The following is a 14,212-nucleotide window of genomic DNA, read 5'->3' as shown; positions in this document are numbered from 1 at the left end:
GGGCTGAACTTTGGGGGAGTCCTTCTGGGCAGTTTTATACTGGCCTCTTTCCTTTTATTGGGTCTGTATTTTCTCCCGTGATCAAAAGGGCTAAGAAAGAACCAGGCTGTCACATCCTGACCCTGTGCTTGGCCTGGGGTCTGTGTGGTCCCAGCTTCTAGGGGGAGCTCCCATCCCCTCACCAACAAACCATGGCCAGAGTCACAAGTGTACAGGAGCTGCTGCCCTTAGAGCTGCAGCCTGTCCTGACCCAGGCCAGGGAGAGAGTTGAGCTGAGGCATTTTCCATGTGCAGAGGAGGGGATGCTCAAAGAGGGAGTCAGGATAGGAAAATGTGGGTTCTGGTCCCTGGTGGGGCCTCTTCCCACCATTCCATGCTCAACATACACCCACACTCCATCACCTCCGACCCTCCCATGTCCACCCTGGGCCAGGTGGAAGCAGAATGTGGGGGTGGCAGAGGTGGCCTAGCCTGCCTGGTCCCCAAGCCTCAGGACCACTGGCAGGCGCAGTCGGTAGGCTCCTGCACCGTGTAGGGCACCCAGGTGGCGTTGGTGGCACAGAAGAGCTGCACAGAGCGCCGCTGCAGCCCCACCTCACGGCAGCACTTGCAGAAGCGGGCGTAGGTGTTGATGTTGTGGTTGTAGATGCTGGCAGATGGGCACCTCCCATCACAGGACACTAGGTTCACCTGGACACAGACAGGCCAGTGAGTCCGCCTGAGAGTGTCTGCCTCCCGAATCCCCTCCATCCCCATCTTTGCCAGTCCCCACCCACACCATGCGGGCACCACGCACTGGGGTGTTGCTCCTGCAGTCGTTCTTGCGGATGGTCATGCGGATGGTCACCTTCTTGCAGGAGCGCCCATCCTCCTTACCTAGAGAGACGGGGCAGGAGAGGCAGCTGTGGCCCAGACAGGCTTCCTGGGGCAGCAGGATGGGCCAGCCTGGGGCAGTTAGTGTCATGCTGGAGGGTCCCTCTGCCAGGTTAGTGTCCATGCACGAGTGCCCCTCCCCATGTTTAACTCCGTGCCCCTGAAGGCAGTGGAGTGGCGAAGGCAAAGGCAGCAGTGGGAGCAGGTGGGGCGGAGGAAGCTGCCTGGCTGGCCAGGTGGACCCCTTTGGGACTCTGTGTGAGGGAAGAGGAGAACTGGAGGATAGGAGCCCGCTGCTGCCAGCCCCAGAGCCTATGTCTAAACACTGTTGGCAACCCTCGGGCAGGTCTTCAACCCTGAGTTTCTAGCAGTAAGATTCTTCCATTTCCTGAATCAACAGAAACCCCAGGCTCTAGCTGGATGCTCCACTCAGCAGTTTCCATCATGGGTCTTCTTAAATACGGATTGGCACCAGGGATTTGCCTCTTCCCCAGTAGAGCGGTTACAGGGTGAAAATTGATAAGGGCGGGGCTTCCTCTGCCTGGACCACGCCCCCCACAACCAATCCTGTAGCTGGCCCTTGCCCCTGCCTCCTTCAGCAATTTGCTCAATGTCCCTTTTACTGAGGCCTTTCCTAATCCTCCTCCTTAGATTTGCCACTCCCTCCATCCTCCCTCCCAGCCCTCCCTCCCTGACCCTTCCCTGGTCTTAGTTCTACCCAGGCACAGTCACTGTCCTAGCAGAGACACATTTGCAACCACACTGCTAAAGCATAAACCTTAGGACCTTCCTTTGCCCATATGGCCCCTTCCATATTTTGTTTAGTCTTTTTTTTTTTCTAAATAAATACTCACTTTTTTTTCTAAATAAATACTCACTTTCATACCTCAATGTAGATTTATAATTTTATGTTCTTTTTCTTAACAATGCTCCTTAATTTTATAAGCTTCAGGCCCCATACAATTTCTATGACCTATTTTGCTCATTTTTTCTCTCCACTAAAGTGTCCTCTCCACGCAGCCTTGCTGAGATGGTGCCTACAGTGTCTAGGATGGTGTCTGGCATACATCTGGTGCTCAGCAAATATTTGCCAGATGCCTGGGCTTGATCTGTAAATGCCTAGGAAGCCCACCAGACCCTTTCTCCTGGCCTCTGAGCCTCCTCTCTCAGGGAGGCAGGAGAACCAGGGGTTGTCCTGGCCACGGCCCTCTGGGCCTGAACAGAGACTGGCTGAATGACCAGCAGAAGCAAAGCAGGGGCAGCGTGGGGCACTGGTGGGCACCAGGGGAGTGGGTGCTGCTGAAGCATTTCCGTGCAAGCCCCAGGGATGCGGCTCATTACCCAGCATGCATTGTGGGTATGGCCCTTGCCAGAGGCAAGGAGCAGGGGCCTCCCCCTCCCTCGCCCCCCAGAGCTCAAGGCCACCTAGCAGAAAAGACACTGTTGGGAAATAGCATTGCGGCTCCCCGCCTCCATCCTGTAGGCTTCCGAGAGAAGTACCTGGGCGGCAGTGGGCACTAACTCGTGGAGGAGAGGCGGGGCTAACGGGGACCACGGGAAACAGAGTCCCCGGGGAACCTGGGGAGAGGGACATGGGTTGTAGGTCATAGGGGGCATATGGGCTGTTCAGGGAGCATGAGGTATGGGTCAGAGAGCAGCCAATAAGGTCCTGAATCTAGCCTCCCTGTAGTTTATGTTTATACAAGGACCTCAAATTCTATAGCTCTCTGGGGACAGGGTCAACCAGGAGCACCACAGGAGGAGGGCAGGCACATAGGCCAAGGTCCTGTGGCTGGCTGTTATTCGCACTTATGAGGTTGGGGCTGAAGGTTCTAAAGGTTCTGGGTTCCAGGAGCCAGGGGTGAGAAAGATACACAGAGCTCACAACCCAACTCAGGGGCCCTCTTGGCCTGAATCCCACTCAGGAGGCACCTCCGAGGCCAGGACTCCTGGCCACAGAGGAGAATTCATGGGGGGCTCATCTGGGCTGGGGGCTCTGCCAGGAGCAGGAGGAGGCAGATGACTGAGGGCTACAGACTGCATAGCTCAATGTCCCCTGACTGTAAGAAGCAAAACCTGCATATTAGCCAGTGCCTTGACTCATATTGAGGGGTTGTCCCTTTGCATACTCAGCCCTGAAGACCTGCATCAGAGGTGCTCTGACCTATGACATGACCTCCTGCCCCAACCAGCAGCCCTGACCCCTGGGCCTCCGCCACCCTCACTCACATGTCCTGCAGCATCCTTCCAAGGAAGGTACCACGGAGCCCCCGACCTAGAGAAAGAGAGGGGTGAGGTGGGTGGGCAGACCTCTGTTCCAGGCCAGGAGCCAAGGTCCCAGCAGTAGACAAAAGGAGTCAAAGGCCCTTGGCTCTGCTGCTCCCACAATGTCCCAGGGCAGGAGCTCCTGGCTGAGGAGCAGGCACTAAGGCTGCCTGCAGCCTCCAGTGAGGCCGGAGCCCAGGTAGAGATGGTGCAACACCTCCTTTCTTTTCTGTAACAGTCCCCTTGCACTCTCCTACTGACTCTGTGCTGGGATTTGGGGACCCCCATCATTAGTGTTTTCTTACACGGAGGACCAGGGAGCTGACCTACTTGGGTTAGTAGCCTGGGCTTTATCTCAGCCCTGGATAGGCCATCCCTCTCCCCTGGTCTTAGTTTTCCTATCTGTAAAATGGGGACAATTATCCCTTACAGCCTTCTATCATGAGATAGATAAAACAATGAATGGGGCAGTTCTTTGTAGTGGGTTTTTTTTTTTCCCCCAGTACTGGAGATTTTTTTTTTTTTTTTTTTTTGCAGTACTGGGGATTGAACTCAGAGACATTCTACCTCCAAGCTACACTCCATGCCCCATTTTTTATTCTTTTATTCGAAACAGGGTCTCACTAAATTGCAGAGGGCCTCATAAGTAGCTGAGGCTGGCCACAAACCTGCGCATCTCCTATCTCAGCCTCCCAAGTACTGGGATTACAAGTGTGCACCACTACGCCCAGCTCACACTGTGAGCATATACATGAGCATGTGTTTTCACATGTGTGCTTTCACACGTGTGAATATGCATAGGAGAGTATAATTGAGTGTGTGCATGTGTATATTTGTTTCCTAGGGAAGAGTCAGAAATCTTCAGCTGTCTGGTGTTAAACTCAGACAGCAGTAATTCAATTAGTAATTCAGCAGTAGCCCCCAACCCTCAGGAATTCTATGCCTTGCGGTGTGCCTGTGCTGACAGCTGTCTGTGCTAGGGCTGGACGCCTGTCCACCTATCATAGGACTGAACCACACATCTGCCTGGTGCATGTGTGCAAGAGTGTGCCTGAGAGCCTCGGGGTAGGTCAGTGTGTAGTGTGTTAATGTCCCTGTGGGGTGCATGTGGTGTGGATGGCCAATGCCTGTCATGGTGTCTATGCGTGTGCCTGCTGTATGCAGGGGTGTGTGGTCATGTAATATGTGAGGATGTGGGGATGAAGTGGTCAGGGCAGAGAGAGATGTGGATTTCAGACAGCCATGCAGGCACAGGCTCCAGGAAGCCCCCCGTCCCACACCCCAGCACACAGGACTCCTTCCCTGCACCTATGGAGAGAGTCAGTGACCTGGCTTGAGGCCATGCTGCGGGGGAGGTGGCACTGACCTTGGCACACTCGGTCTCATTGAGTGGTGGGCAGCTGATGGGCGAGCGGACGAGGACGGCACCCAGGGGAGTGCTGCCGCAGTGGTGGCGGGTGCAGTCTGCGATCCAGGATGCCCCGGGCTGGAGGGCAAAGAAGTGAGCAGTGGGGACTGTGGCCAGATGGATGGCACAGCCCAAGGGCAGGTGCAGCCCAGGGCCTGGCACTGCCCAGGACCCTGTCCATACTGAGCCCTGGCATGGGAGCCAGAGAGGGCTCTAGTCCTCATGTCCCCTTCTGGGACACCTTCCCGACTGCTTACCAAGAACAGGGAGGTGGTGCCATTGGGGAAGGTGAAGAGGCAGGACACGTTCCTGCAGGAGCCACAGCAGGCTGCCAGGTCCCGCGGGTGTTCATATTCCTGGTTCTGAGGCCACAGTGGGACGGGATGGCGTCAGTCAGGTTCCCACCTCCTCCTCCAGCTCTACACTGCTTGTGTCTGAGTGAGCCCAGAGCCCCCGCAGGGGCCCTGTAGACCCTCAGGCAGGGGAACTCTGGGCGCCCCTCGGTGTCAGGCACACAGGTGAGTCATCCTGCTCTCTACCCTAAGTCCCCTTACTCTGCCAGTGCCTACACCCACCCTGGCAACAGAGCACTTCCACCCCCGAGGCTGCGCTTCAGGAACTAAGGTGCCAGTTTGGGTTCTAGACAGACTTCATTTGGGTTCTGATTCCTATGGGACTCCACACTTGTCTAAATCTCACTTTTATCACCTGAAAAATGGTAGTAACCCCTTTTATCCAAGTAACGTTTATTTAGCCCTTCCTAGAAGCTGGTCATTGTTCCAGGCACTGGGCATGTGGAAGGCTCCAACAAATACTAACAACAAAGACAAAGAAACCAAAAGTTTAGGGAATGTGCCAGACATCCAGTAGGTGCTTAATAAATGTGCATTATCCTGTCAAATACTTTCCAGGCCTTAAATCTGCCCCTGTGCTCTTGCTTCTCCCGTCTTGGCCTCTCTCAACCCAGCCCTTTTCAGGAAGTCCCTGAAGCTCCCTGTGGTGTCCACTCTAGGCTTGTTGGGGGGCTTGTGGAAAGCCTCGAGACCCCACTACCACCACGATGTTGAGCCTGGTATCTACTGGCCAGCCCTAGGAGTGCCAAGCACCCGGCCCTGTGCTGCCCCCTACCGCCTCACAGTGGACATCGCACAGCACTGAAGTGGTGTTGATCTGGTAGAAGTTGGTGAGCGGGTCGATCAGGTCGGTGCAGCGGGAGGTGTGGCACACGCCATCTGCTGAGAGCTCCACCACTGTCTGGCCAGGCTGCATCACCCCCAGCTCACGGCTCAGACACACCGGGGCTTTCACTGGGTGGGAAACGGGTGGTGACAGTCACCCAGAGAGCTCAGTCCCCACAGGGCCGCCCCAGCCCTCCCTTCCCCGCCTCGCTCACCGCACTGGTACTTGGCGCAGCCGCACACGTTCTCCTCGCTGTTCATGAACTCCTCGTCCAGCTGGGACTTCTCCCACTGCATGGGCAGAGGCGTGAGTGCCCGGGGTGAGGCCCCGCACACCCTCTGGAGCAGTCAGGGGACCCTCTAAGTCGGTGGCCTCCCTGAGGTGGGCGAGGAGGGGGCTGGCCAGCCGGGGCCCCCCTGGGCATCCCGGAAGCTCAGTCACCCCCCCCCCCAACCAGGAGTGTCCCTGAGGTCCCGCCTCCTTCACTGAGGGACCCTCCACGCTGCCGGACAGAGTCCAGCTTGGTCATGCTACTTCCTGTCTTTCCTCGCTGATTTCAGGGGCAAGAGAGACAGAATGAGAGAAAAATGTGTGTTGGGATGGAGTAAAAGTACAATCCATAAAATGACCTAAACATCACTTAAAATATTTTCACTTCCTTCTAGGGCAGGGCAGCCTGGTGTGTGGGGTGCTGATCTGGAATCAGAATTCCTGATTCCAATCCTCCCCCTGTGATTTAGTAGCTTCCTTGTATGTATAAGTGAGATAACACACAATCAACTTCTTGGGCTTACTATGAAAACATGACAATAATATACACTGAAGGCCTGGGCATATAATGAGGTCTGGGTATATAGTTAGCTCTCAGTGAATGTTAGCTGCTGCCACGATGTTCAGGACTCATCGTCATCACCATCTTGGTCCTCATTATCACCGCCTTCTTCATCTTCACCATCCCCATCACTGTCATTCCACCCTTACCACCATCTCCACCACCCCCAGCATCATCAACATACTCCCCACCACAACTCTGACACACCATCACTCACGCCCACTTTGCAAAGGAGGGCGAAGTGCCAGAAAGCCAGTGGGATAAGAGCGTTGACTTGGGGCCCAGGGCTCCCCGCACTACAGGAGTGGGGTCTCAGGGAGGAAAGAGAGGAAAGGAAAAAGGGAGTAGACCAGGGAGGGTGGGCAGGGCAAGGTCTCCATACCAGATGGCACCGGGGAACTGGGATCGTGTCGCAATCGCACTCTGAAAAACAGGAGGGGCCAGGACCCACCTCACCAGGGCTGCTCAGGTAGAAGTCCCCGGGGGCTCTGAGGCCCCCCTCACTGCAGGTGTGGCCCTCCCTGTGACACAGATCCAGCTCCAGCCCAGCCCCGAGCAGTGGGGATGGGGAGAAGAGGCCAAAACCTCAGCCTCTCTCTGTCCCCGCGTGAGGTCCACAGCTCTCCTGGGCTAGGAGAGTGATGGGTCTCCCAATCTATCTGCAGATGGTCTCCATAGCCCACTGCAGGTGGGGGTGAGAGGTCTTGATGGCGGAGCTCCTCCCCCTGTACGCAGATAAGCCCACTCAGATTTCCTTTTGTCACTTGGGACTCACTCCTGCCCCTAGAGGTGGGGCCTTTCCAGGAGCAAACATGACAACCATGGAACCTCTATCTGTGTATCCTAGATGTCAGCTCAGCTTTGCGACCCAGCCTTTAATCACAAGCAGGTCTGAGCTGCGCAGAGCTGCCTGCTAGAGCCACTAATGACTTTAAAGGACATAAGGCAGACACCCAGAGTTACAGGTCAGAGCCGATGTGAAATACTCTTCCTCTAGCTGCTCACTCAGGCAACAAGTCTGCCCCCCAAAACACACACACACACACACACACACACACCCCTTTGGTACTGGGGATTGAACCCAGGGACATTCTACCTCTGAGCTATACCCCCAGCCATTTTTATTATTTATTATGAAACAGGATCTTGCTGAGCTGTTGAGTGTCTTGCTAAGTTGCTGAGACTGGCCTCAAACCCGCGACCCTCCTATCTCAGCCTCTCAAGCACGGGATTACAGGTGTGTACCACCATGCCTGGCTGCAACAAGCCATTTTAAGCATCCCCTAAGTGCCCTATGAGTTTCCTGTAGTCTGAGGACAATGAAATAAAGCAATGAATGAAACAGACCAAGACTCTGCCCTCATGAAGTTTGCATTCTAGTGAGGCCTGGGAGAAGACAAGCAAGATACGCAGAGGCAAAACAGTTTCTCAGCTCTTGCTTTAAAAGTAACATTTTACATAAAGATCACTGGGTTTTGTTATTGATCATTGGTTCTTATTGATCACCTGCCTCTCAGAAGGATGTGAGGTAAATTATAACACAAGTGATACATACTCTAAGGCAGTTACAATACTTTTTTTTTATGGTACTAGGGGTGGAACCCAGAGGCTTTCTACTTACGGGCTATACTCCCAGACCTATTTTATATTTTATTTGGAAACAGGGTCACACTAAGTAGCTGAGGCTGGCTTCAAACCTGTGCAATCCTCCTGTCTCAGCCTCCTAAACACAGGGATTACAGTCGTGTGGTACCATGCCCAGCTATAATAGAGACTTTTAAAATGGGAAACTTTTTGGAAAGGGGACTGTGCTTTTATCTTCTTTCATCCTGGGGAGGAGGCTGTGGGCCCGTGTGGCACTCAGAGAGTAATGGGGTAGGACCCTCTAGAGGCCTGGGGGAGGAAGCTGACCATGGCGGGACCCGGGCTTCCTCTCCCTCCTCTCCGCCAGGTCCTGGGTCTCTGCCCGCAGAGGGCGTCCCTGACCTGGAACTTACCACAGGACTTGTAGGGGCAGCAGCGGTCAGGGCTCCACACCTCCACCAGGCCAGTGCCTGGTCCACACTGCACTTGGGGGCAGCGGAAGTTCTCACACACTGCAGGAGGGGGTGACACTTCAGAGACAGACACCACTGAATCCTCAGGACACAACACTGGTCAAGAAGGGATAACCTCCCAGCTCCCCCTCAGGCGCCCACAGTGTCCTCAGATATCCCTGGGCTGGCCCCGTGCAGGTCCTGGGGGCCCAGAGAGGTCTAAGAGCCCCCTCCCACATGGCCTTCCATGTCCCCACCAGGACTCACCACACTCATAAAGAGGGCAGCAGAGCTCCGTGGTGTTCCTGCGGACTGTGAGTGCCTCCCCTACCTGACACTCAGGGATGGGATCCGGACAGTCGCCACAGGCTGAGGGGGAAGAGGGGACACCTCAGAGGGTCTGGTACGGAGCTGGTGGCTAGGGCAGGCATGGGGGCCGCAGTAGCTCATGTTCAGTGGAGGCTAAACTAAAAGCAGCATTTCACAGGGTCTTATGCGACCTGTCCTGGCGTCAGAATCTGTCCACCCAAATCTGACCCTGAGCAGCACTAGTTCCTTTGTGTTCAGTAACTTAGATGTAAAATGGTGTCCACTTCCTTCTCGTCCTACACTGCTTTCTTGACTGCCATTTTGGCTTTCTCCTTATGTCCCCCTCACATGAAGACCCCAGCACCCTGCTCCCCGACACCACCCATGGAAGCAGAGGCGAGGCCGGGCTGGTGCCTGAGGCCGCGGCTACCCACTGCAGAAGTAGGAGGTGCAGCAGGAGTCCCCCAGGCGGCCCGCGATCAAGGTCTGGTCCTGGCGGCAGTTGGGGACCAGCTCTGCCTCGCACAGATCAGGGTCACACTCTGGGGAAAGGACAGAATGTAGGTGTTGAGAGCAGCATGTGCCTGGTCACACCTGGGCCCCGCCCTGGCCCTGCCCTAATCTCTAGCCAAGACCCAGTCCCCAGAGCTGCCTCCCAATTCCCTCAGGACCACCCCTCTTCAGCCCCCACGCCTCTCACCACAGCTGTAGCTGGGGCAGCAGGAGTCCTCCTGGAAGTGGGTGAGGAGTCGGTGGCCTGGGCGGCAGGTGGGGGCAAGGCCCTCACACAGAGTCTGGTTACACACTGGCCGGGGGCCACAGAGCTGTCACCTGGAGGCTGGGGTGTCCCTGCAGCACTCTGGCACTGCCCAGCCCCAGGGCAACCTGTCTCCTTACAGCCCTGGTCCCTGGGATCCACACCCTAGAAGGGGACTCTGACGACCACACAAGGGCCCAGGTCCAGGATAAGAAAGCAAAAACCATTGTGGAGAAGCGCATATGCCCACGGCTGTTCAAACCAGTATTGGCCTCTGTGGTTTCCACTGCCACCCCAAGGCCAGTTCTGCTAACAGCCTCAGGTTGCCGGAGGACAAATTAAGGCACGCCCAATGTTAAGTGATTTGCTGTCAGTCACAAGGTGGTGGGGGAAGAGCTGCTGGCCACTGGCCCCAGGGCCCATGTCTGTAAGCAGGGCACCTCATTGACTTAGCCTAAGTTCATCCCCCAGGCTTGGTTCCCCGCTGCCCCCTGCCCATCCTGCACAGGACGCTTCCATGTTCCCAGGCCCTGACCTAGCCATCACGGTTGGCAGGAGGGCTGGAGCCTCTTAGCTGCCTTGACCTTGAGGGCCAGGGAAGTAGAGGGTGGGACTCACCGCAGACAGCACCCAGGCAGCAGGGGTCCTCAGTGGGCAGGAGCAGGACCACCTCCCCGTAGCGAGGGCAGCTCTCTGGCCGGGGGACAGGGCAGGCCAGGTCCACGGGGACGATGGTGTCTGGGGCCTGGCACTGGTGCTGGCAGCAGCCACTGAGGGAGCTGTTCCAGGTCTCCCCCACAGCACGGGGCACCCCCGCGCTGTCAGTACAGGCTGCAATGGGGGCATGTCGGGGTGCAGGGGACAGATTCAGACTGCCCCTGGCTACACCCTCCCTGAGACACTGACCACCCCAGAGCAGACCTGGAAGGATGCAGAGCAGCCCCACCCCCACTAGGGGGGGCAGGAGGCAAGGAGGCTATGGGGTGAGGCCAGCTCAGGAGGCCACCGGGGAGGGGAGGGACCTACCGCACTTGTCCTCGGGGATGCAGAGTGCAGAGTGGCGCCGGTGCAGAATGGTGCCCTCATTGCAGACGCAGCCCTCCCCCAGCACCTGGCACTGCTCGGGGTCCGGCAGGCCCAGCATCCCGTCCTGGCATGTCATGGGGGGCTCACAGGCCGCCACACACGCTTGGTAGGTGGAGTCACTGGAGCACAGGAAGGCTGCAGAGGCACAGTGGGCACCAAGTCTAGCTCAGACCCCACTCTGGGGTCTCCACTGATGGCCAGAAAGAGCAGGAAGGGGTGAGGAGGGGCTCAGGGTGTCACGCCCACCTCAGCGGAATACCCAAGTCAGGGACCTAGTGGCACACTCCTTCCCAATGAGGAGTCAGCAAGGAGCCATCCTCGGCCCGAATCACACCTGTTGTCAGCTTTTGCAAATAAATGCCACAGGATTTCTCGCATGGCTCCATTGTATACTGTCTGTGGCCATTTTTGTATAAGGATAGGAATGAGTCCTTGTGACAGAAATCATACGGTCCACGAAGACTCAAATATTTGCTATTTGGCCCTCTTAAGAAAAGTTTGCCAGCCCTGGATCCAGTTCAGCCTTTTCAAGCTTTCTTGACTGTAAAAAGTAGATTTTGCATCATGGTGCAGTCCACACAAGGGTACAGAACAGTGATCCTTGAGCCCAAATGCAAAAGATCCCGTGGGAGCTTAGAAATACCACTGCTGGAACCCTCAAATTGACTGAACCTCTGACTAGGGGCCCCTGAATTCATACTTTTTGAGGTTCTCTGAATGATATAAATGGGTAGCTAGAATTAAGAATAGACTATGTGTTGAACCCCAAATTATCTTTTGTGAAATAATACTTTAAGCCAGGCATGGTCACAAATGCCTGTAAGTCCTCTGGAGGCTGAGATAAGATGGTCACAGGTCTGAGGACAGCCTCAGCATGTGGTGAGACTGTCAGCAACCTAGCAAGATCCTGTTTCAAAATAAGAGAAATAAAAAGGATCTGGGGGTATAGCTCAGACTTAGAATGCTTCTGGGTCCAATCCCCAGTACCACAAAAAGAAAGAAAAGGGAAGAAACAATATTTAAATCTTCCTATGTACAATACACAGTAGGATGTTCCAATTCTATTCTATTCTATTTTTTAAAATGCTGGTGCTGCCCCCAAGTTGATTTCATACTCCCCATGTCCACATCTACAGTTTAAAAAACGCTACTTTGGCCGGGCGTGGTGGCGCACGCTTGTAATCCCCGTGCTTGGGAGGCGGAGACAGGAGGATCGCGCAGGTCTGGGAGTGCAACCCGGAGGTAGAAGGGCTTCCAGGAACCCCAGTACCACACACACAAAAAAGCTACTTTGTATGATTTTTATCTGTTTCTCTCAGAGCTATCATATTATACGTTTGTCTTCCTCTGAGCTGCACCTGTGCTCATGTTTAGAAATCAAACTTCTCTACCCCAGGCCACCCCTGCCTACCCACCTCCCTAACAGGGTGAGTACAAGGTGGGTCTTATTTCCATCCGCAAGGAAAGAGAGAGAGACCAAAATAAGAGAAAGATGAACAGAGACTAAGCTAAGAGACCTAGCCTCACTGGCCACTCCCCACGTGACGGGCATGCATGGGGTACTGTGCACACATGACCCTGAGCATCCTCAAGACGGCTGTAGGAGGAAGCTATCACATTACTTTACCCATTTTGTAGAGAGGGAACTCAAATCAATTTATTTATTTATTTATTTATTTATTACTTTGGTGGTACTGGGGTTCCTGGAAGCCCTTCTACCTCCGGGCTACACTCCCAGACCTATTTTATATTTTTATTTGGAAACAGGGTCTCCTAAGCCAGCGCACACAGCTTGCTTCGAACCTGCGCGATCCTCCTGTCTCAAGCGTGGGGATTACAAGCGTGCGCCACCAGGCCCGGCTCGAATCAATTTAAAAGTAAAATTGTTGCTTATTATTTTATAAATAGCAATTATAATAAATTGCTCATAATTAATATAAAATATACTGTATGTGATAGTGTAAATATTCATGAATTTATTTGTTAATATAGATCAATGAATGAAGGAATGGCTACGCTGGGGAAAATGTAGGCTTAAACTTGGGCTGGGAACCTTTTCACAATCTAACAAGAGATGGAACAACAGTCCAGAGGAGGCCCCCCCGCCGTCCCCCAACTCACGGCAGTAGTCAGAGCGCCGCCACTCGATGCACACGTGGAACTTGTGGCACATAGCCACGTACACGGTCAGGGCCACGCAGGGCTGCTGCACGTACTTGGTGTCCCGGATCCACAGCTCACAGAAGGACTCCGGGGGGACCTGGGCACACACATCAGGCGGTGCTGCCTACCCTGGCGCCCCACGCCCAGGGCCCAGCTCCTCCCAGCCCTGCGCAGGGGAGCGGCCTGCCTCTGCCGGTGGCTGCTGCCCCCGCCCCTAGCCCAGAGGTCTCCCAGGCTGGACCCGGTTGGCTCATACAAAGCGGTGACAGGCGCTGAAGGTGCGGTTGGACACCATGCGGAGGCAGGGCGAGCAGTCGGCCGTGGCACAGCTGTCTGGGCGGAAGCGGGTCTGGCCCTCTGAAGTCAAGGAGCTGGGCACCTGCCAGCTGTCCAGAAAGGGAGCAGGGTCCTCAGTCTCACCCACCACAGAGCCATCCTTTAGGGCGAGGTCATTGGCTGCATCTCCATCACAGAATCCTGAAGGGCAGAATGATCCCCATTGCCACAAAACCCACTGCCGCTGCCTGGTCCTTGGCTCTCATTTGGAATACTCATTGTTGAGACAATTCTTTGGACAATATTGCTATTATCCCCATTTTATAGATGAGGGAAATGAAGCACACACACACAGGAAAAAAAAACTAGGAATTTTTCTGTGTAAGACAATGTCTCTGTCTTTAGGAAATATACACCAAAGTACTTAGGGCCAGAAGGTCTTGAACTTTTTTCAAATGGTTCAGAAAATGTATACATACATATGAACATATGTATATTATATGCATAGGTAATAAAGAGACAAAGACGGGGACAGACAGAAAAACAGAGAGAGAGAGAGAGAGAGAGAGAGAGAGAGAGAGAGAGAGAGAGAGAGAGAGAGAGAGAGAGAGAATGTGAATAATCAATAAATTTTGGGAAAAGTAATGGGAGTCCCTTATACTATTTTCCTCCTCCTCCTCCTCTTCCTCCTCCTCTTCCTCTTCCTCCTCCTCCTCCTCCTTCTTCTTTTAGTAGTGGGGATTGAACCCAGAGGCATTCTACCTCCAAGTTATACACCCAATCTGATTTTATTTCTTATTTGGAAATAGGGTCTCACTAAGTTGTAGAGGACCTTGCTAAATTGCTGAGGCTGGCTTTGAACCTGTAATCATCCTGTCTCTGCCTCCCAAATACTGGGATTACAAATATGTGCCACCATGCCCATCTTCATACTATTTTTTCTAAATGACCTATCAAAATAAAAAGTTACCCCCAAATAATCCTCTTTATCAGAGATTGCCACTCATTATAACATCTCTTTCCTCTTC

General features: G+C 54.2%; 1 protein-coding gene across 1 annotated transcript in view; it reads right to left on the bottom strand.

Annotated features, from left to right (window-relative positions):
* Positions 1 to 489: 489 nt before the first annotated feature.
* Positions 490 to 14,212, bottom strand: part of OTOG (otogelin) — a gene marked incomplete at both ends in the record, with an annotated part of 79,700 nt that continues 65,977 nt past the window's right edge. The window contains 16 exons of the mRNA XM_080690316.1: positions 490 to 690; positions 797 to 876; positions 3,103 to 3,148; positions 4,505 to 4,624; positions 4,804 to 4,908; positions 5,675 to 5,853; positions 5,940 to 6,015; positions 6,940 to 6,980; positions 8,555 to 8,653; positions 8,861 to 8,962; positions 9,337 to 9,444; positions 9,603 to 9,707; positions 10,278 to 10,490; positions 10,686 to 10,880; positions 12,867 to 13,005; positions 13,165 to 13,385. Of these exons, the coding sequence (XP_080546442.1) occupies positions 490 to 690; positions 797 to 876; positions 3,103 to 3,148; positions 4,505 to 4,624; positions 4,804 to 4,908; positions 5,675 to 5,853; positions 5,940 to 6,015; positions 6,940 to 6,980; positions 8,555 to 8,653; positions 8,861 to 8,962; positions 9,337 to 9,444; positions 9,603 to 9,707; positions 10,278 to 10,490; positions 10,686 to 10,880; positions 12,867 to 13,005; positions 13,165 to 13,385 (2,030 nt within the window). The remainder of the gene's footprint in view (positions 691 to 796; positions 877 to 3,102; positions 3,149 to 4,504; positions 4,625 to 4,803; positions 4,909 to 5,674; positions 5,854 to 5,939; positions 6,016 to 6,939; positions 6,981 to 8,554; positions 8,654 to 8,860; positions 8,963 to 9,336; positions 9,445 to 9,602; positions 9,708 to 10,277; positions 10,491 to 10,685; positions 10,881 to 12,866; positions 13,006 to 13,164; positions 13,386 to 14,212) is intronic.

This window comes from Muscardinus avellanarius (genome assembly GCF_963383645.1).
Source record: "Muscardinus avellanarius genome assembly, chromosome: 1".
Taxonomy (NCBI): domain Eukaryota; kingdom Metazoa; phylum Chordata; class Mammalia; order Rodentia; family Gliridae; genus Muscardinus; species Muscardinus avellanarius.
Note: the sequence above shows the minus strand (reverse complement) of the source record. Positions and strands in the feature narration are given on the sequence as shown.